Here is a 21,349-nt window from a genome sequence, read left to right as displayed (position 1 = left end):
ATGCACTATGGTATTTCAGTGCATGAAAACTTGTCTGCTGCCATACTTTGCAGTTTGGTGAATATGTCTGTATATTATAGAAAGATTTTTAGCATTGATGTCGAATCAAATTGAGCCACATTGAAGCATTTGATATTAATTATAAGTTGGTTGGTTACAATTAATTGGTTTAAAAAAGGCTGTCCCTATTTCCCTGTAAAAAGTCATACATTCGAAGTTATTTGAATCTTAATTGTTTGTTAACTTGACTTTTAAGTTACTTTGTCAACAAAATCTAAAACGTTTCAACTTGAACGCGTCCAAACCCTATGTTATTTCCTGTGCATAATTTGGTTTATACACAGGTTTGTTTTACCTAATTTTTGCTGCTTTGTTTGAACTGTAAGTAGTCAATGATCAATGACTGTAGACATGGAAATAATGTTAAACCTGAACTTGTACGTTTGTGTCCTGCTGTGCATGATGCTTGGTAAGACTTCTATTGTTTAGTATTCTAAGTTAGTTGAACTTGTAAAAGTAAAACTTGTCCCCTACGATTACACTGTATATCTATGACACTCTTATTATTTTGATGATGCTTTTTAAGATTTGAGCTGGTTTGCTGGTTCTCATTTGCATGCATGTTTTTCCATCTTTGTCAATAAAAAGGATGAGCAGAGTAGACATCTTTTACCACAACAATGTTTTAATTTTTTCTCCTTGACACACAGTGGTTGCCAAACTCAAGATCGCCAAGGACATTTTATTTGATCATAAAGGCATCCAAATACAAATTTCAAAGCGTAATTCTTTTCAGTTTACTCAAAATCAAATTACTCAGCAAAACAAGATTAACAGATGGCAATTTCATAAACTTATATCTGGGGTCCAGGTACAGCTACTGTAACTAGTAGTGTCAGCTGCAAAGCTTGCAGCAAGACAAGGAAGATATCATAATTAAGTCGACAAATCGCAAATATTTGTTTTAATATTAGTTATTACAAAAGTCGTGTTTGATCTTTGTTGCATCATAATTTCTGCTTGAAACCACGACTGGCTAACTGAATTGTCACTTCTTTTTCGTGGAGAACGACACAAAGCAAGCACATGTGGAAATAACCCATTGAACACATTTCAGTAGAGTACCAAATGTACCCATCATAGAGTGAGTTATCGAAAATGGCCATCAAATTGCTTTGTCACAACTATCCATTTGTCTCTGTGAGCAGACATTCTCTGCAGTGGTTGTTATGAAACAAAATACAGAAATAGATGAAACGTGGACAGCGACGTGATAATTGTGGTTTGTCCAACGCAGAACCATGTATTAAACTACTTGCGGACAATATACAAGCCTATTTTTCCCATCAATTTGCTATGAAATTTGAATATCAAGCAAAAGTGAAGAATTTACAAATTAAATGGTTTCACAGCAACATACTTCCTTTTTTGTTAAATACAGCCTGTTTGATCAAGATGGGCTCTAATTTCACCTCTCAAAGTGAAGTTGAGTCGTGAATGAAAATGTGAAAATTTTATTAAAAACATGTTCTTGTTAAATACAGTGTGTGTGATCGAGATAGGTTGTGATTTCATATCTAAAAGGGAAGTTAGGTCGTAGGCTTTAAAAGTTTGAAAACCACTGTCTTAGCATGACCCACTGGTGGCGAGAAATCAAAATGATTATTTTCTGTTCGGTAACAAGTTTTTTTTTCTTCATAAAACTTTTAGCTTTTGAAGTTGCTGATTAAACGCATTTGCATACGCCAAATTTTTAATATTTAATAATATTTTAAAATATGGTCAAACGTCCTAATTAGGCGCACTTATTCGGAAACTTTCCAATTACAAGTTTGCTTGTGTATCAACTTGCAATAAGTCACACTTTGGTGGACGATGGTACCTACCTACACTTAATAATAATAAAAGTTTTAAATAACAGCAACTACTTTTTGTTTAATTTGCAGTACGATTTTATTACGGGCCAAACACATGAAATTAGCTGCACTGTTCCACAAACAGACGCGGTGAGTATAGATGTTAACAAAAACGATTCACTCGATTTGCTTCATTAGGCATGTGCCAAATAAACAGAACAGACAATGTACAACTAAATACGATAGCGTGCAACTGTACTTTATTATTTTTCTTGGTACCTAATTAGCTCAGAAATTAATTACTCACTCTGGTAATTACGGTTTTGTTTGCTACTTTGTGGTAATTAAAAACAATATGCTTGATGACTTTGGTTTCTATTAGGTATGGTAGTAGTGTATTAAATACAATTGTACAAATACAATATTACTTATGATTTTTTGACTTTGGTAAGAAAATGTGATCTATTTTCCTGCCTAGAATCTAAACTAGAATCAATCTTTTTTAAACGTCAATTACGTAAGCATTTTACTTTTCTAATCACCATTTGGTCATAAATTGTTAGCAATTAAGTCACATTACAAACAAGGTTTAGTAACTTTTTTATAAAACTTTGTCATTTGGTGCAGATATGAATAGATTTGATCTTTATGCTATTCGGATTCGCACGAACCTGGATAATTGTTCTCATGACATATCCCTAATGATTAGTGGCAGGTAATGTGTTTATTTTCAGGACAAGAATGTCAAAGAAGACAGTACATAAATTGGTTAAACATTTTTGTTTTCATCACAGTTATCGGTACATGACTAGACTAGAACCAACAGCCAAAAATGTATTCCACTGTCGCATCTACATTAACCAGCATAAATACATCAACTATAAGTTAGGTAGGACAGTACCGGTTTAAACGCCTTGTTTCGGCTTTGCGGTCGGTAAACCTAAAACGCCCGGTTTTATGATTTTTTTTGTGTGTCAGTTTCCTGACAAAAGCGTCGTACTGATCTACTTTTTAAAAAGTGTTTTTCTACTGTTTTATGACACCATAATGTTATGCTGCATTGTTACATAATATTGTTCTTTGACGTTGGCCAATTAATTACAAGTGTTTCGTATGAACATATGTAGATATTTGTACTTATGTTTTTGTAAGAAGAGAATTGCAGTTTAAAGTTTTAAAATGTTAATCATTATAGAAGAAGCCTTAATCAAGTTGTGCACAGCTGCAACATTATCTCACAATTTGATTTGTAAAAGTAAGCATTGCAGAAATAGAAGTATCATGTATCATACGTGACATGCACTGATATGTTACGCGAAGTGTAATTATAAGCCAGAATTTGCAGGAGACATTGTCTCCCCGGCTGGCTTGGCCACTGACCTATAGACTATTAGAAGGTCTAGGCTTGACTCCATTGTATTTCGTATTGTTTTGATCAATTTTGAGATTTGAAAGTATACTGCCAAGTTCGTAACAATCAAGGATGTTTTTGGACATAGGCCCAGTTACAAACGAGGCGGTTTGGTAGCCGAGTTGTTCGAGTGCTGGTCGTAGTGTAAAGTATGCTGCATGGGATCTGCAACTTCGAGTTTTTAAGACTGTACTTGCTCCGCCTCAACGTTTCACATTTATCTCTAACAGCGCCCACATGCTTTGCGTTTTACCTAACACATTGCAAAATGCCTATAATGCGATTGGACTTGGTTAAAAAATGATGATCTAGTTTCCGTTTCTGCAAAGCTAAACTAGAGTCAACAGTACTTACAATGAAGACCATTTTTCTAAATGATTTTGCTTTATCGAGCGCTTTTTAAAGGTTATTTTTGGAACAAAGCAATTTGTTCAGAGATTTTATCAAGCAAGATTTGGCAACTTTTGAGTTGCCAAACGTATTACTTGATATTTTCTTTCTAGGTATTCTCTGTTATAAGTTTGTTTAAGCTTACATAAAATTCAATGTTTTAATACATATCAGTGCCCAACACCATTTATTGTAGTAAAAATTGTTTTTGGCCCAAACGATTTTTTTTGCAGTAAGATCCACTTCACCTTAATATTGGCCATTGATTGTTATTGCAATTGAAGGTATCACTATGATTGGCGTCTCGCTTTTAATTTAAAATAAGCAACCATATAATTTGCAAGGTAAAATTTTAAGCTAGTAAGTTACATAAATCTAAACCAGTTGTATGATGTTGACGTAATAAGCAATTAAGAAAAGGTATACAAAAAAGAGAGGTGTGTTGTGTTATACCATCGTGGTGTATAATATTTATAACCCCATGAAACGTATTTTAAATCTTACATTTTGTATTTAACAGGTGTTCTACGTCTAGGAAGCTAATTTTGTAAATATATTCATACCTATTACATGTGTTATGGAAGTCAATCTTATTTCTTTGTTCTTGCTTGGTACGTATTTTGTTTATATTTGTATAACTTTAGTGAGTTTTCAAGATTGTTATAAATTTGTAATACAAGCAATAGAAGAATGTGGCAGTAGAAACTGCTTCATAGGACCATGGCAAATATGTCTAACCACTTTTTTAATTGTTGTGAATTCTTTAATATAATAGTGAATGTTTGGCTTCATTTTATTATAATCGAAACAAATTTCAGTTCTGTCATGGAACATTCATTTCTGCAACGCTCAAACTTTTTCATCACTTGCACCATCTAATGCAATGCAAGCAATTGGGTCTGATGTTGACGTCACTACAACCGTGACCACATCACCTCCTTTCACAGCAACATGGAGAATTAATGGTGTAAGCAATAATTAACGATAATTATGTTTAGTTTGCTGTCGTAGTTCAAATGCACTCCAGTTTACCATTTAAGATATGTTTTTAATGTTTGTTTAAGATTGATGTTGGAACTGCATCTGTTAACTCTGCTGGAACCCTTACTGCTGGAGCTGTTACGACTGGAACTATTTATGAGAGTAGAGTTGATATAAGGTCTGTGTGTTGATTGATTGATTTTGCCCTTTAGCATAGGTCATTGTTTCTCAACTTATTTGAACTCCAGACGCACTAATCTACCCAAAGCAATGAAATGACACACATCATAGCCCTAGCTGTAGCTATTCGAAACTTGTTTAGCCGGTACCCAGTCATGGCCAATCTCTTTATTAAGTGTATCGTTGTAGTTATAATGTCATATAGACCTAAGTAACACGTAACAATGTCCGTGCTTTCAAGACTGAATTGCGCATGATGTGTAGATCAATGTATAGTACAAAAAAAATTTGTGACAATTTTGTTTACCGATAGTGGAGGTAAGTGGTTGCGAGTTTAGGACGCGATTGTAATTTAAAAACGACGCACCTGGGAGTCAAGACATACCATTTGGCAACCTCTTGCATGGGTCATTTTGTGTGGCGTGCAGTGGCATATCTAGAACATTTAAGGGGATGTTCTAGCAAAATTTGATAACTTTGGATTCTTCATATTTTAAAATTATTGCTGCTTCACCCATAAGATCGTGTGTTTTTGGGTCTTATAAAGGTGTTGTCTTCTTTATGGCTTCTTATGGCATTGCACGTAATTCATGTCACAATTTATTACTTTTTTAAGATTTTACAAATGTGTCACCTAGAATAGAATTGCTGTTGTATTATGCTGCCCCTTGTGCTAACGCATTTGGAAAATAAAAATAAAAAACAACGTTTTAGGAGTTTGTATTAAATGAAAATATTTGTATAGTGCCGGATCATATACTTCAAACCAATACACAACTGTTCTTACCATACAAGCATTGCTTGCCAGTGAAGATGGTATAACTGTTGATGTTGGAACTCCTGGTATTTACGACACTTCACTCAACTTAACTATACAAGGTAAGATTTAATTTGCAACAAAACAGTAAATATTCTTCACTTAGACACAATACCAATATATGTCACTAATCATTGAGATGATGATTAGACTCAATGAGACACAATACCAATATATGTCACTAAGCATTATCTGACTGGGTGCAATCTATTAAGCGTATGTATTGGGAGATGCCCTGCACTATACACATCACAATGCAACATAATTTTCATGCAACGTTTTCAGAAATTTTGATCCCAATTTGTAGTAACATTATCTGAAAAAGAATTGCAAACGTAAGAATTAAGAATTTAACTGATCTCAAACCTTAACACCAAACCTATTCTTTAGTTGTCTGTCTTATCTATTCAGAAAGCAGTGCAATATTGGGTACAAATATTTCTTTCATCGATGTTATTTTATTTAATAGTATTTGGTATTTATCTTAGATATTTAACATGCAGTCTCCATTATTGCAGAATGCAGTTTAAACACAACAGCTTACCCCAGTCTCAACTTCACATGCGATGATTCTTCATGCGAGTTCAACTCTGCTGGAACACTCTCGTGTGCTGAAGGTTACACAACAAGTGATGTAAGCACAACTTCAACCACTTGCCAGGCTGATGCAACGTTGACCAATTTAGATGTCCTGTCATGTGAAGCAAGTAAGTGAAATCCAGGAATACTTCAGCATTTTGTCGTGACACATGCTTACTATCTTCGTTTTATGCAATTGTCATTTATCATTTATAAATTTTGTTTCTATAATCTTATGTGTTTTACTATGATACTATTATTGGTTAGTTATCATGGTACTACAGTTTGGTTATTACCAACTACTGATAATGTTTAATGGTATATTCTAATGTGCAGCTACACCTGCGCACCATCAACACCTGTGTTTTTGGTGTAGTGCCAATGCTCACAAACAAAGCTGCAGCAACAAAGACTTTTTTAAATCCTAATAGTGGTCAAGTACACGTAGTTTTAACTGAAGATGCACTCTTAAATTTTCCGAGCAAATCTTTTTAAAATTTTCTTGCAATGTAATAGTGAAAGAAAATGCAGATTTGCCTATGATCAGACTTCTATGATCAAAGCGTTATATAAATGTCAGTGATGATGCTGCTCGTGGAATAAAGCAATTAAGCTGTGTTGTATAACCTAAGGGAATGTGGATTGGTTTGATGTTGAAAGTGCTATAAAGTTATGGAATTAGAATGCATTTGGCAGACATCTGGCTTTTGTTATTTACGTATATATGTGTTGAGGTGTGGATATAACCTAGTTAATAATGGACTTGGGATGTTTTAATTATATATATAATTATAATTACGTAACTACCATTGACCATCTTTTCCTTATTTGATATAGTTGCATGATGCGTCTCTTGCTTGATATTGCTTGTTACTATATAAATTAATTTTTTTGAAATGTTGATAGTATTTAACTAATTGCTCAATGTTTCAAATTACCATGAAAATACAATTTTAAGTTTTTAAATCTGACATTGTACTTGTCTGCCAGGTGGGCCTGTATGTTAGTTTTTATGTACTTGGGTTGGGTACTACTGTTGAAAATATTGCATGGATTTATCTACTGCTATTTTGATAGGTATGTCAGCAACCACAACAATCAGCACTGCTCCTCCCTACAACGCATTGGCAACTGGTTTCAACAATCTCATTGTAACTGCTCAGTTTCCAACACCAACTGATACTACTGATTCATGTTCTTGGTTCTATGGAGGAGAGCTGGGCAATGGAAGTGGTGCTTTTTACGCAACACTTGGTGGCTGTAACCCTTCACCTTCAAATGTAAATCGCAGCGTCACTTGCATAATTGATGCAACATTTCACATAATAACAACATTGACCATCACTCAACCACTTGTTGCTGGGAATATAAATATTGAAGTGAGATGCTCAATAGCAACCACACCTGGTCCTATCACAAGAACTGTGCAAGGTAACTACTTGAGACAACTTAGATATTGATGTAAAAGAGGGTTCTCAAATGAACCGCATGCCATGAGAGCATTTATTGCGCCCTTCGATGTATTTTGTAATTAGCAGATAAGAAACAATTAACCTTCAACCGCAACAAATCGGTTAATAAATTGAAAAAGTCATAAATACGAATTTGTATTAAGCATTTGTAAAGCATTTGTGTTCTTATTGTGCTATCTTTGTAACTTTTTAGAATGTAATATTCAATTTTACTTGGCAATTCATTTTTTGGCCACATCTGCAAATAGCATACATTTGTATGCATTTTTATTCTCGGTAATACTGTTCATAGGTGCCGATTCGTTACTTATGAGCAGCAAGCTGGGCAGGGTTTTACACCTTGAAAATGTCAATAGCCTAATGTTCATAAAATTTTATGACAAATGCATCTTTTGCGTTTTAAATTTATAGTTTATTGTGTCTATTATGAAGTCTTTGGACATTCTTTGCACTTAAATTTGTTGTAACTTTTGACCTAATGTATAAGCCCCCTCAAATTTTTTAACTTTACAATGAAAGTTTTGTGTCATTGAAGGCAATTGTTTTTCACTACACTATATGATACATAAGCGTTTTAAGCCTTTTCGGCTTTCACACTTTTTCCTGTTCATTGGCGCGTGTTAGTAACAACTGGCTCGATTTTTCATCCCCACCGCGCTTTTGATGTAAAATGAAATGATTGATTGATGATGTCTGCCCTGGCACATATAAATAGTATCATATTTAAGCTGATACCCACTAAGTAAATAAATATGTGGTAAAATACGATATGACTTTTAACATTGCGTCCATGCACTTGCCTTTTAATGATGAGGTAATTTGGCACAATTGCAAATATTTATGTTGCCCAATGTTGTCACCAAGTCTTAGACATAAATAGACTGCGAATGCTATGATGTAAGTATGTCAAGTGCTTTGCAATGATTTTCAGCATCTTTTCAAACAGCTTTTAACAATTACTTGCGAAACAATTGTTGCTTTAATGATAATGAAATGCATCAATTAACGTTAATTTGGCTGATGAGACGGCTTTTTGAGCAGACTCTAAGGTTTGGCGAATAAGCTCTTTTCCTGTTTTTCGACCCGATATTTTTGTTTTAAAAGGTATTTTACAACTTTAAAGCAAATTGCTAAAGAAACTATGTAAACTACTTTCTTGTGCGTTGTTGCATGAAATTCCTTATAAGTTCACAACACCTCATAACCATGTATGTGGGTGCCTATTCAGCTGGAGAAAGTTGTCTTATTCAGATAGTGATAGTACAGATATTCTGAAAATGTTTTATTCAGTTTGAGAAAGTTTTTTTTTTATTTCCCATGCAGAAAAGGGTAGGCCAATCTGGCCTGTGACTAACAAAACGAACAAATATTTATAAAAACATAAACTTCTTGGTGGCGGTATAGAAATGTAACTATTAACTTGTTTGTTGGAAGCAAACGTGAAAACTCAGTTGACAATATTTCAAAAGAATTAATTAGTTAATAATTTTCTTTTTTTTGTCACTTGATCCAGGATCACTTTTCTCACATAGTATATATCAAAGGTGGTCAAACTGCAACTGCGTACATATCATAAATAGAGCGATTTTTTTAAATATTCACACCTTGGCAAATGACAGGTTAGACAAGGAAAGCCAAAAGTAATTATTGTATTAAATTAGCAACATTTATTCATTTGACAAAGAAACCGTTTGAAAAATACAACTGCATAATCTGGAATGTTTTTATTGCTTAAATCTGAATTAGCTGCCAAAATTGTATAAAACATACATGATTTTAGAATATAGTTTTACACTGTTTTTTTATTCATAGATTGTCCATCATCTTTGCCTCATGACGTCATTATTTCCTCATCACCTGGAACATACCAAGCCAATGCGACGTTCAGTTGCCCACCAGGAAGAGAGTTGTATTATCCGAATAGCACTGCACTGCCATCTGGTGACACAACATGCTTAGCAAATGCCGAGTGGAGTGGTCAGGATAATTTACAATGTTGGTCAGGTAAGTTGGCAGCTAACTATGATTGTCTGGACCTTGTGTATGTTTTACATGAACTTGCCAATTTGCAGCCACTGGTATCATTTGGCATGGTAGCCATTGTTAGCTAATGCTGCTCATGTTTTTCTTCAATTGTAATTGCCAATTTCATATATAGTTCATTTATGAGCTGCAACATGTAACATTTATTTTTAGCTCCTGATGTGACTTTAAATGGTGATCTGAACATTTTTGAGAATGATGACATCACACTGACTTGTGATTATGATGTCACTGTCATACCCAGTGGGACATCTTCAATATTTTATTTTGATAATGTGGGATACACATTGAACAAGGTAATGAACTGCTATGGAAACCTTTTCAAAACATAGAATGATTTGAAATATAATGATAGTTTGATTTTCTTCAGCAATTTTTTTAACAAAACCCATGTCATTAGGCTTATGTATGTCCTTGGATGCAACTAACTACAGTATTCAATTTTAAGCAGCCACATATACTATAAATTAACAATGTAGAATAAAATTGACAAACCACGATATGTTTTTAACTTGTCACTTAAAGTTAGGTTAATTGCTCATCACAATTAAAATAATGTTTGTGTTGTTAGAATTAATCAGTTGATAAGTTGTCACTTAAATTAAAGGATGATGCATTTTCACGAACATTGCAAAGAGAAGATAACATGAAGCTAATATCATGCCAAGCTATAACTCCGTATACAGAAGTGAACAACAGCACTGGACGATCTTTGACTGAAACTGTGAATGTGATGTGTAAGTGACATGGTGACAACGTAACATTATTTATCATACCAAGTTTAAAATAGTGCAGTAGTCGCTGCTTTATAAGCCCAGCCACCTTTTAAGCCCAAGTCAGCAGGGTCTCGATTTACTTCATTTGTTCCTGTAGTAAAATGCTCCAATTTATAAGCCTAAAACTCTGTTTATTAAACCCATTTTCGGAGCTATTTCGCATGATTTGAGCGTGACTACATGGTTGATCATGGTTTTGCAGCGGTAGTGTACTACGTTACATTCCATTTTGCAGTAGTGTACTACGTTAAGACATTCCTACATTTTTATGTAGTGATTTACTAACGTACTACTGTAAAGTAGTGTACCATGGTAGGCTATACATTGAATGCAACCAAGCAGCTTATTGTTTCTGCACACCTTCCATATGGGCGGCAAACTATTTGCAGTATCAGTGACAATTTGCATTTTTGATATAACTGTCGTTTTTTTTTAATTTGGAAGTCGTTTGATACAAAAACAGAAGTTTGAGTTGCTTTAGGTTAGTGGAAAAGCTATCTGATACCAACAAAGTGGGAAATGACTGCTGATTTTTGAACTTGTTTCCTGCTTTGTCATAATATGCAGATTTGGCCATTTCCTGGGCAGACTCTTTATGTTGGACTTATTGTTGCAATGGTAGAAATACTTCTGTAGCAGGTTGGTGTGATAAATTTCCTTAATTCAGAAGCAAGTTGTGTAGTTACAATTCTCATATTCTCTCAGTGTTTTCAAAACATTTCAACCTTCATTGCATCAGTGACTTTTTGTGTCAACCAGTGTTGTGTGATGTTCGCCAGCACCAGCGTCTGTTCCTTTAATTGGAAAACTCCTTACTTGGTTCCTTTATCGTACAACCTCTTGTAGTTTGACTTTTCTTTAATTTGTCGAAGCTACGACTGACCCTCCTAGAATGCCATGTGATTTTCTCATAGAGAGGTACAAGAGTTGACTGGATTTTCTTCTTTTGAGCAGTTGTACGAGATGAACCATCAAAAAACTCTGAATTTTTTAAAACCAAATGTGGCAGAAGCATAAATTGTCAAAACGAGCAGCCAAATTGTCTTAAAACGCAGGAAGCAACTCCAAGTTACAATGTTGAAAATACGAGGGCCAGTCAAAAATTAACGAGCCCATGAGCTCAACTTTGCACGAATGCGAGTGTCTTAACCTATGTTGTTTGGGAGTGTTGCACGAAGCAGCAACTCACAAATCACATGGTATTCCACTGCATCATTTATGGTAGCGGACTACACAGTCCACACACTCCTGGTGACAACTTGTGTGCTTGACTCCTGCTTGAATGTAAGCGACAACACCTATAACCAGGGTTGCCATCGGTCTGGACTCGAATATAAGGACGAACAGGAAACAAAAGGAAACAGCCTAGAACAAGCCTAGACAAGTTTTAAGGGTTTAGGGCAACCGCAGTAATTAAGTCAAAGCATTTAGAGCAGTCAAGTGACTTCAGAATGTTTGAGATATTTTATGACAATCTTAGGCAGCCAAGACAAGATTTACGGGTTTTATGCCTAAATGGCTGCTGTAGTTAGACATTTATTGCCATTATAACACTGCATAGGATGGACTGCTTTTGGATTGAATAAGTTTCAGTCCTTCTTTTAGAAGTGTTTACAAGAAAAACTTACATTACCTTATGAATTCTTTTACAGTGGATACTGTTTGTAGTAAGTGCTATTATTCTCCAGCAACTTATCGTATTTTATTTATCACCAGACCTTTATTGTTGTTTTCATATCTTCACTGCAGTTCCAGCACAACGTGAGTACTTTATTATATTAGTTAGACCACATTACAGCAAGGTAAGACATTACAGCCAATTAAAACAGATACTTATAGTAGTTGTAACTTGTGCAACTGCTGCAGGTACACTTAAGTTCAATGTGACCGGGAGTAACATCACAAGCACTGAAGCAAATGTGACGTCATATCTTGGAGAAAATGTTACTTTTTCCTGCAGCATTGACTTTAGTGACCAACTTATTACAACGTACAAGTTGGAGCTTCCTTATAAAAGCGATTACCCTGAATATTCTTTTGACCTGATTTTAAAAGCTTCTGATACTGGGAATTATTCCTGCACAACCAATGACAGCTTTGGAACTTATAGCTCATTAATATATTTTGACGTTTTATGTGAGTATGAAGATACTGTGGCATATGTAGCTTGGCTATATAATCTGCCGCAAGTTGTTTAATTTTTCCAATTTGGCAAAAAACATTTTGTTTTCAGAAAATTTTGGTTTTGTTTACTTTATTATTATGTGCTCATTGTACCATCTCACTAAGTTATCAAGGCAAAATTAAATAATTAACATTATTTGTTTCGTTGTATTATTTGTAAGGCTTTTCCGATGTTTTACCCATTGTGGTGTATGTACATTGCACAATGTAGCCTATTTGCTTGTGCTGTCCAGTGAAACGTGCAATAGCTATTAATTAACTTTCAGTTTTTTATTAAATTTTATCTGATCAAAGGTTGTTTTGTTCACACACAAATAAAATGTAATTGATTTTATTTATAAGTGATTTATTTTTGTAAGGAATTACCAAAGTTATGCAAAAATATAAAGTTCGGTTCATTTTGCAAAACTTTAAACACAACACAATGTGGAAAACACAAGACGCTGAGTAAATTTTAGTTTTGTGTTTAACGCTTTTATAATTGTTATGCGAGATGCATGTTGTTAGTTATTTAAACAAGAATGGAATAAATTCTTATTACACCAAAATCTGGCTGCTGTTAACATTTTGGGTTTGCTTGTTTAGTTTGTTGCGGATGTGTAAGTGTGAGGTTATTGTTTTTAAAGAATTTCACGAATTTTTAAACTTCAATGCACTAATAGTTTTTACAATCAAAAATGTAACTTTTCCTTATTTGTCAAATGGAAATTACTTTTAGAACATTATGTATTTTAACCAGACATCTCATCATCAGTCAGTAACAAGATAGAAACATCACAGTATGTGATTGAAGCATCAGAAAGCAACTACTTGCTGAGATCAGATCAACAACTCACAATGAATTGCATTCCAAGTGATGCAAACCCACCAGCAACTTGTAGCTGGCAACTGTGCTCAGATTCAAGATGCCAGACACTCACCTCAGATGGTGGTTGTCTTATCACTGTTGATCTCAATGCATCAAGCACCGTCACTTGTGCTGCTGAGAATGTAGTCGGCAATGTATCAAGTACAGAGCAAACTGTTGATGTGATTCCCGTTGAAAGTAAGTGATATTGCTAAATAATAGAGAATGCGTATAACGAAGTAAAGAATTAAAAATTTATTTTTTGCAGAATATTTATCATTGAACTAAGAAATTGTTTTAATCACAGGACAAGTTCAGTTCAATGTCAGTGGCAGCAATATTACAAATGACGGCAGCATCAACTCAACAACTTATCTTGGAGAAAGCATCATGATCTCTTGCAGTGTTTCATATGAAAATGAAATGAGCACCACATACCTCATAAAACTACCACACAGCTCAATGATATCTCAGTCTTCAAAGATGTTTTCCTCTGTAACACGTGATGACACTGGAGATTATATTTGTATCACAAATGATCAATTTGGAAGCTTTAATGCAGCTATTTACCTGAATGTTATATGTAAGTTCTGTAAAGTGTTGTGATATTTGTGAAATGATGTTGCTGTAATAATCGTATTTTTTTGGGGATTTGTTAACTGATTTGATTCACTAAACTGCTCCAGTTCAAATTTTAATTTAGTGTTTTCCTATGGATTGTAGAATGGAATAAGTTTGGAAATTGCATGCATGCAGTTGCAGCAGTACAACTGGAATCATTTATGTAGAGAACGTATTTAAACAGAACAAATTTCGTGCAGGTTAATATTTTGCATATTTCAATCATTGCGATTTTTGATAATTATTGCTGATTTTGCACTCAGTTTTGCTTTTAGTAAGCAATGAAAATTTAGCGTTTCACGTGCATGCTTTCTTGCTTTTAAGTAGTTATTTCAAACTTTGTATTGCAAAACATTTCACCTTAAACGGTATGGTTTTGCAAATTTTAATGTTGTTTAAAAATAACATAAATGCTTTGAAAAAAAGCTTTTAAACATAAAACCTCTCTTAAGTATCTAAAGTTTGATGATCTTACACAATAAAACTAATGTTTGTATTTCCAGACGCTGCAACACAGGATGATAAAATTCCAACTTGTGACTGGAATTTGAATGAAACTGAAATCTGCTCTGTTGTGTTTTTCTCAAATCCAAACTCCCAATTTGTATCATTGAGCAAAAATGGTAAGTTTTGACTTGATTTCTATGGTCATTTAAATACAACCGTGTGGTGAATTTCACAAAAGCTATTTGCTGTATGTAGTTAAACTGAAGTACTTTTAAATATTTGTCTTATAAAATTATCTTGAAGTTAAGAATTTGGTTTTAGGATATTAGCTCAAAAATGATAGTTCATAGTCTTCAACATTCTACTTCTTGCGTTATGCGTGGAATAGTATTATATTGAAATTTGATTAACATTTATCTTAGATAATGTTTAAGTTTAAACACAGGAGAAATCAGTTAATTCCATACCCTTTTAAGCATAAAGCAACCTAATTTCTAGCAGCTCTAACTTTAGGAGATATTGGGACAAAAACCACAAGCTCCTAAGTAGTTTAACACTATGTTGGTGCCATTAGTACTGGTTTCATGTTATTAGTTAATTTGACTGATTTATTCACCAGGATCATTGGTAGCAAGTGATGGTTCAATGACTATAGAATCAACTGGTGATCAAGGTCAACAGACTTTCACATTCACTCGAACACAAGTAAGTAATTGACGTAACATTACAGATAAGAAATTCTGGGATTTGTGTTGATTGCCTTAAATTTTACACTAAGATATTTTACGACTGGGTTATTGAAATTTGAGAAAGACTCGATTGTTATGCGGCCGTCTATTTTGAGACCATTTCTTTGATCTTTAGCAACCAATAGCTAGACTCAGAGTTTGCATTATTGGTGTATATAGAAATTTCTTAAACATACTGTTTTCGCTGTGTTTCTCATGTAAGATACAAAAAATGTTCCGAAATTTTCAAAATAGACCTTATTTAAATCCTTCACATGGCCTCAAACCTTTGGAGCAATTTATGTTTAAGTACATTATTAATATTTACTTTATTATTATGTTGCTTTATGCAATATATTTATTTTAGATTTGATAATAGTGTTTCGTATTATAATAAAAATTGCCATGATTATTATGTTGATAATATTTAATTGCCATGCATAATAAAAATTTTCATTAAATAAAAATAATAATTAATTAATTTGCCTAAGTAGTCTGACCTCTAAAAATTTCTACAGGTAACAAATTCAGACAATGGAAGATACGAGCTCATCGTGAAATCTTCAAGCAGCAGTTTATTCTCGAATAGTGTTTTATATTTTGACATTGAAGTTGTGGACAATACAGATGGCAATGGGGAACCACCTGGCACTCCTGGTCTCTCCACTGGTGCAATTGCTGGAATTATTGCTGGTGTTGTGGTGGTCATTTTATGTGCAGCTGGTTATGGTGTTTACAAATGGAGAAGTGGATCTCAGAAGAAAGGTTGGTTTATTTTTTATATTTGTGTGATTATTTTCATAAATTATTTTGAAACTGACTTAATGAGAGCTTAGGTTTTATATTTATATTCTAGTATTGTTTTTATTTTGTCTCCATCTGTAGTTTGTGGCTATCTGAAATATAAGATATTACTTGGTAAAGGTTTTGAAAAACTTCTTGAAGTCTTGTAATTTATTTTTGATATCTTTTGTATTGTTTTTTGTCTCAATGTTCAGTTTGTTACTATCTTTAATGTTACGTGTTTTATATAAAATCTTTTGTAAACTTGTCGGCATAAAATTACAAACTCTTATCACTGTATTATTGTTGTGCAGAAGGAAGTCAGCCCAATGAATTGTATCCCACTGGCAGCAGAGATCACGTCGTAACAGGTGAAATAATGCTTCATGTGTTTGATTTGATTCTTTGAAAGCAGACTGCACAATAGACTAATAGAGTTTGTGAATGGAATTTTGAATTTAATGCCAGAAATCTAAGTAACTTTCTTTAATTAATGTTGCTGAAATAAAACTTAATATCCAGTTTGTTTTGATACATTGGATTATTTATGGTATGCATTGATTTCAGAATTTAGAACAAGGCAATAAAGTTTTTTATGTGTAGCAAGTTGTTCGTGCAAGTTGTTCTTGCAAGTTGTTCGTGCAGTTTTTATGTGTTTTTTGTTTATATTCTAGTGTTAGTTGGATGAGAATGTTACACTTAAAAGCATTATAACACATCACACTGGCCTGTTATTTGCAATTTATGTTTGAATGATATTCTTGCCCTGTTTAAGAGCATTGACATAGCAGTATTTTTGCGATAAGAGTTCGCGCTAAATTTTGTATTTTGTATTTTTTTAAATACAAAACAACTGACATTGTTTATTTTTCCAGATCAACCCGGTTACATTGATGTTACTGCAAATGATTCAACCCAAGTAAGCAAGACTTGCAATGTGACAATGACCATTGAAATCTTATCAATTCATTATATGGAAAATAGCTTGTGTGTAGTCTGAAGTCAAATTAAAGTTGTAATATTTATTCATCGCAGATGAACTCAGACAACCAAAGAAAATACGAAGTAGTTGGTCCAGTTGAAGGTACATTTCTAAATATATTTGCATGGATTGAATGTTGTCCAGAATTTGCAACCATTTTCATCTTTCCTTCATTTATTCAAAAGCAGGAGAAAATATTTCATTTTGAATTGAATTGTAACATGATAAAGGTTAATGATTTTCAAATTTTTTGACTGTTTTGAATAAATATAACTTATGTTTTCGTGTTTATAAATCTGCAGATGTAAATGGATACCTTGCAGCTAATGGAAGCACAACTGGTCGCTTGGTAATTCCTGTTTTATTACAAATATTACTCAGCAGCATTGATTGCAGCTGCTTGAATCTTACTTTGTTTCAATTTTGCAGAGAAACAAAGCTTCAAATTGTCAGCTGGAAACTGGTAAATCATCTTATTTACAATTTGTCTGTTTTATACAAAGAACAGCTTAATACCACAGCAGTATAAAGTACAGTATGTAATAGGTTTAATGTGCGCATACCAAATAACATGCTAACATCTGCACCTTTTCAAAGCAGCGACAATTGTACACTTTGTGTTTAGTCAGCTCCTTTTCCACCTCCTTAATTGTATGAGAGCATGTTTTTATTGTGCTATATCTAGAATAACGTCGTAATTTTTTCTCCATAAGGTTGATGGCGAAAAATAAACAAGACTATAATATTGATAATATATAATACCTGAATGTGTTTTTATTTTATGCTTTTTGGCTTTTACAAATAACAGCCTAACACCACAGTATGATGTTTATTGTGGAGGTAACAAATACTGTAACATAGAAATATCATCAAACTAAAGTAAAATTTGACCAATTGAACACTTTATTATGCAGACAACGCAGGTTACATTGTCTTGAATGGGGAGGAACCCAATGCTCAGTCGAACAATCAAGGAAATGCATCAAGTAGTTCCAGAAGATATGAGAACATTGAAGGTGCTTATGATGACGTCATCACTGCTCCACGTGCTCATACTGAGGTGAGAAAAACTAAACTGAAGTCGTTGAACTAATTTATAAAAATCAAAGCTGAAGTAAAAATATGACTTCAAAAGTATATTTCTATTATATTTAGGTTCACAATCATGGACAACAGAACGGATCAAGAAGATATGAAAATGTTGAAGGGCCTTATGATGAAATCAGCAACTTATAGAAATTGATTTACATATTTCTGCATCTTGTTTGTTGTGTCATAGATAGCTTATGTGATATAAACCACGTTAAGATTTTTTATTGTTAGAATCGGTGGTTTTCGTAACATAAATTCTTGAAAATATTTTCCGATAAATGCTGCATTGATTGTTTTGTCTTTTACCACATTATCTATCATTGTTTGTTTTTTAAATTACTACAGTGCAGCTCTAAACTATGAAGTTCATCCTGTGAACTGTTTCTACCTTATCATGAATGTTTTCAATCAGCGAGTACTTTTGTGTTCCACTTAGTTCCACCACCCATAAACGCCAAGTGCTAAACCGCTATCTCACTTGCCCTGGTGCCATCAATGTATTGTGATGTAATAGATAAAGAATTTAGAAATACGTTTGTAAACTTAACATTCCAACGTACATGTAATGATTGCCGTAACCAGCCAAAGTGAAAATCCTTCACTGTTCAGCATCTCAACCTTTTGCATGCCGCTGTAGTGCTCAATGTTGTATGACTGCGTATATCGTTTATAATAAGGAGATAGCACTTGCATTGTTTTTTGGACGTGTTTTTACTGAAATTATGACATCACCACTATTGCGGCAGCTTATTTAATTTTATCGTTTCCGTGTTAGTAGCGGTCGCGCTCATTGCTATAGCGTCATTGTGCTTGACGACTTTTTGCCATTTTTCCGTCAATTAATCAATTAGTAATTAATAATGTGTTTTCTATTGTGATGTAACAGCGTTTAGCATTATGCTTTTGTTTATGCTCTCTACAATTAATATCGAAATAATGGGGGATACAGTTTTCATCAACATAATTTCATTTTAATATTCAAGTATTACGTGTTTTATAACTATTACGTGCAATCATTGTATAAAGAGATCAATTTTTATGAATTAAAGCAATAAATCACTTTCTAATTAAACTTAGTTTCATTGCTTTCATGTCAGTAGGTTCATTCGTTATTGATTGATTTAAGTGACTACCTCATTTAAATAACACATACAGAAGGGTTCGTCAAGTTATTTGAATAGTGCAAGTCCTTTGTAATGAAATCTTTGAGAGTTTTTTCTAAATATTGCATTTGGTTTATTTCATTTGCTCGTGTTCGCTGATAGAAAGTTAAGTGATCAGTAAATGTACGGCTTTTCACAACCTCGGAAGTATGAGGCAAACACATCCTTACTTTGTAACCAGCCAGCGGCAGAAAAGGCCACATAACCGTGAACTGACTATTACTATAATATTCATTGAAAAAAATATCCTGTGACGAACTTTTCAACCCACAATTTCTTGCAAAACATGTGGAAATATTTCAAAACATGCTGCACCATTAGTGTTGTTCAAAACCTTGTCATTGACCCGCTCGGTAGCGAAGCAAAACAAGCAGAGACAAACTTGGTAACCGGGGCTCAAGTGATGACGAATCATTGCTGAGTTATGACAAAGTGTTTTATTTTTTGCTCGTTGTTGCTACATCTTCTTACAGCTTTCCAAAATTCATTTTCAAAACCAGGGAAATTTCAATGACGGCATAATAAGTTTGCATTTATCTATTTATCATATCATCTGTTCTTTTCCGCCATATGCCGAGTTTAAGTTGTGTCGAAGATTTTTCTCAGACCAAGGTTAATAATTGTGTCACTAAGCCATTTCTTTTTATTTGATATTTTTGCTCTGAGGCGCCACATCTTCATATAGCTTTTAAAATTCATTCTCAAAATCGGGAATTTTTACGGACGGCAAGATCAGTTGCACCTAGGGATGGGCCGATACGAACCCAAACCCGAATGGGATGGGCTGGGCTAGGGATGGGCTCGCACGAACCCGAATTATCTTCCTCGCGGCACATCCCTAGTTTGCACCGGTTCTTGGTTTCAATCCCTGCACAATGGCACTCCCAGCATTTTACGAAACTGCGGTTATAGAACGAGTGCAGTTAAAATACCAAGTGCCTATTCCACCCTATGTGGGTAACGCAGCCTGTTGTTGAAGATAGGCGGTTAGGTTAGGAGAATGGGTACGCAAAAAGTTGATTTTAATTATTTAAGGTTTTATTTGAGTTAAGTTTATATTAGAACAGTGGTTCTTAAACTGGGGGGCGTGTAACATGCATAAGGGGGGCGCGAGAGATGACAAACTGTCTATTATATGAGCTATGTCTAAACATGCTTTCTTGACTTTCGCTATAGGTTCATTTTTACTAAAATTTTAAAGTGTGTCATGATGGCAATTGTAATTTTGAAATTTGGATTCTGAAATATGTTGTAATGAATGATTGGTTTTGGTTGTTGAGCTTGACTGTCCAGCCACTCCACTACAATGTTTGTTTGTCTGATTGTTAATTGCACTCGATGTCAATGAGTCTCAAGGTCGTTGTCATGCCTTATCAACCCTGTACTTGTTATAGATATTACATCACTGTATGGTTCATAATTGCCAAAAGACAAAAGGCGTAGTTCGGTCGGTATTTTGGATCATTTATGTCTTGTTCAACCTTTGATCGTTCAAGTGCTTTATGCGACACTAAAGTACATAAAGTACTTCACTACTGTCATTGTTATCTTAGATGTAGCAGTAAAAGTGCACCTGAAAAATGCAGCATGCTTGAACAGTAACATCAGTGCTGTATCAGTACTAGTGAGGATTGAATTAAAGTGACAATGAAATGTAAAAGTTTATTAAGTTTTAGTGTGACGAGTGACGAGTGACTAAAAGCTTAATATCGGCTAATTTTGAAAAAAATCTACTTTAGAGAAGTTGTCAATCAAAATAAGACGCCATGAGGTTTGGCTTGGGTGTTCATTGTCTGCTGATATTTTATGGTATTTTATGATTAATAAATTACTATTTTACTAATTGTGATAATATAGGGTCAATGGTACAATATAAGTGCCTTAGATTTTATCCATCAACTTATCTCTATTTACCAAGTACCATTGCACTCTCAAAGTGGTGTTTAATTGCACTATCGTATATACGTGGGAAGGTAGAAAAAGTTTTGGCGTCACAC

At 34.0% G+C, this 21,349-nt stretch overlaps 1 protein-coding gene across 1 annotated transcript; it reads left to right on the top strand.

Moving 5' to 3' along the window:
* The first annotated feature begins 351 nt into the window (after positions 1 to 351).
* LOC143446907 (uncharacterized) lies at positions 352 to 19,255 on the top strand. Its single transcript, XM_076946766.1, has 22 exons — positions 352 to 469; positions 4,178 to 4,268; positions 4,476 to 4,624; positions 4,722 to 4,816; positions 5,564 to 5,697; positions 6,154 to 6,342; positions 7,292 to 7,645; positions 9,499 to 9,690; positions 9,883 to 10,025; positions 10,337 to 10,466; positions 13,429 to 13,734; positions 13,844 to 14,119; positions 14,661 to 14,780; positions 15,224 to 15,309; positions 15,851 to 16,097; positions 16,430 to 16,486; positions 16,991 to 17,034; positions 17,151 to 17,199; positions 17,400 to 17,446; positions 17,527 to 17,560; positions 18,012 to 18,157; positions 18,253 to 19,255. The coding sequence occupies exons 2-22, from the start codon at positions 4,235 to 4,237 to the stop codon at positions 18,331 to 18,333; spliced, it is 2,913 nt and encodes a 970-aa protein (XP_076802881.1). The 5' UTR covers positions 352 to 469; positions 4,178 to 4,234; the 3' UTR covers positions 18,334 to 19,255.
* The last annotated feature ends 2,094 nt before the right edge of the window (positions 19,256 to 21,349 follow it).

This window comes from Clavelina lepadiformis, chromosome 2, assembly GCF_947623445.1.
Source record: "Clavelina lepadiformis chromosome 2, kaClaLepa1.1, whole genome shotgun sequence".
NCBI lineage: Eukaryota > Metazoa > Chordata > Ascidiacea > Aplousobranchia > Clavelinidae > Clavelina > Clavelina lepadiformis.
Note: the sequence above shows the minus strand (reverse complement) of the source record. Positions and strands in the feature narration are given on the sequence as shown.

Bases quoted from the DNA above. Each gene is read 5' to 3' on its own strand.
- LOC143446907 (XM_076946766.1), top strand. From the start codon at position 4,235: ATGGAAGTCAATCTTATTTCTTTGTTCTTGCTTG. The intron at 9,691-9,882 runs GTAAGTTGGCAG...ATTTATTTTTAG, and splicing joins TAATTTACAATGTTGGTCAG to CTCCTGATGTGACTTTAAAT. The intron at 17,035-17,150 runs GTAAGCAAGACT...TATTCATCGCAG, and splicing joins CTGCAAATGATTCAACCCAA to ATGAACTCAGACAACCAAAG.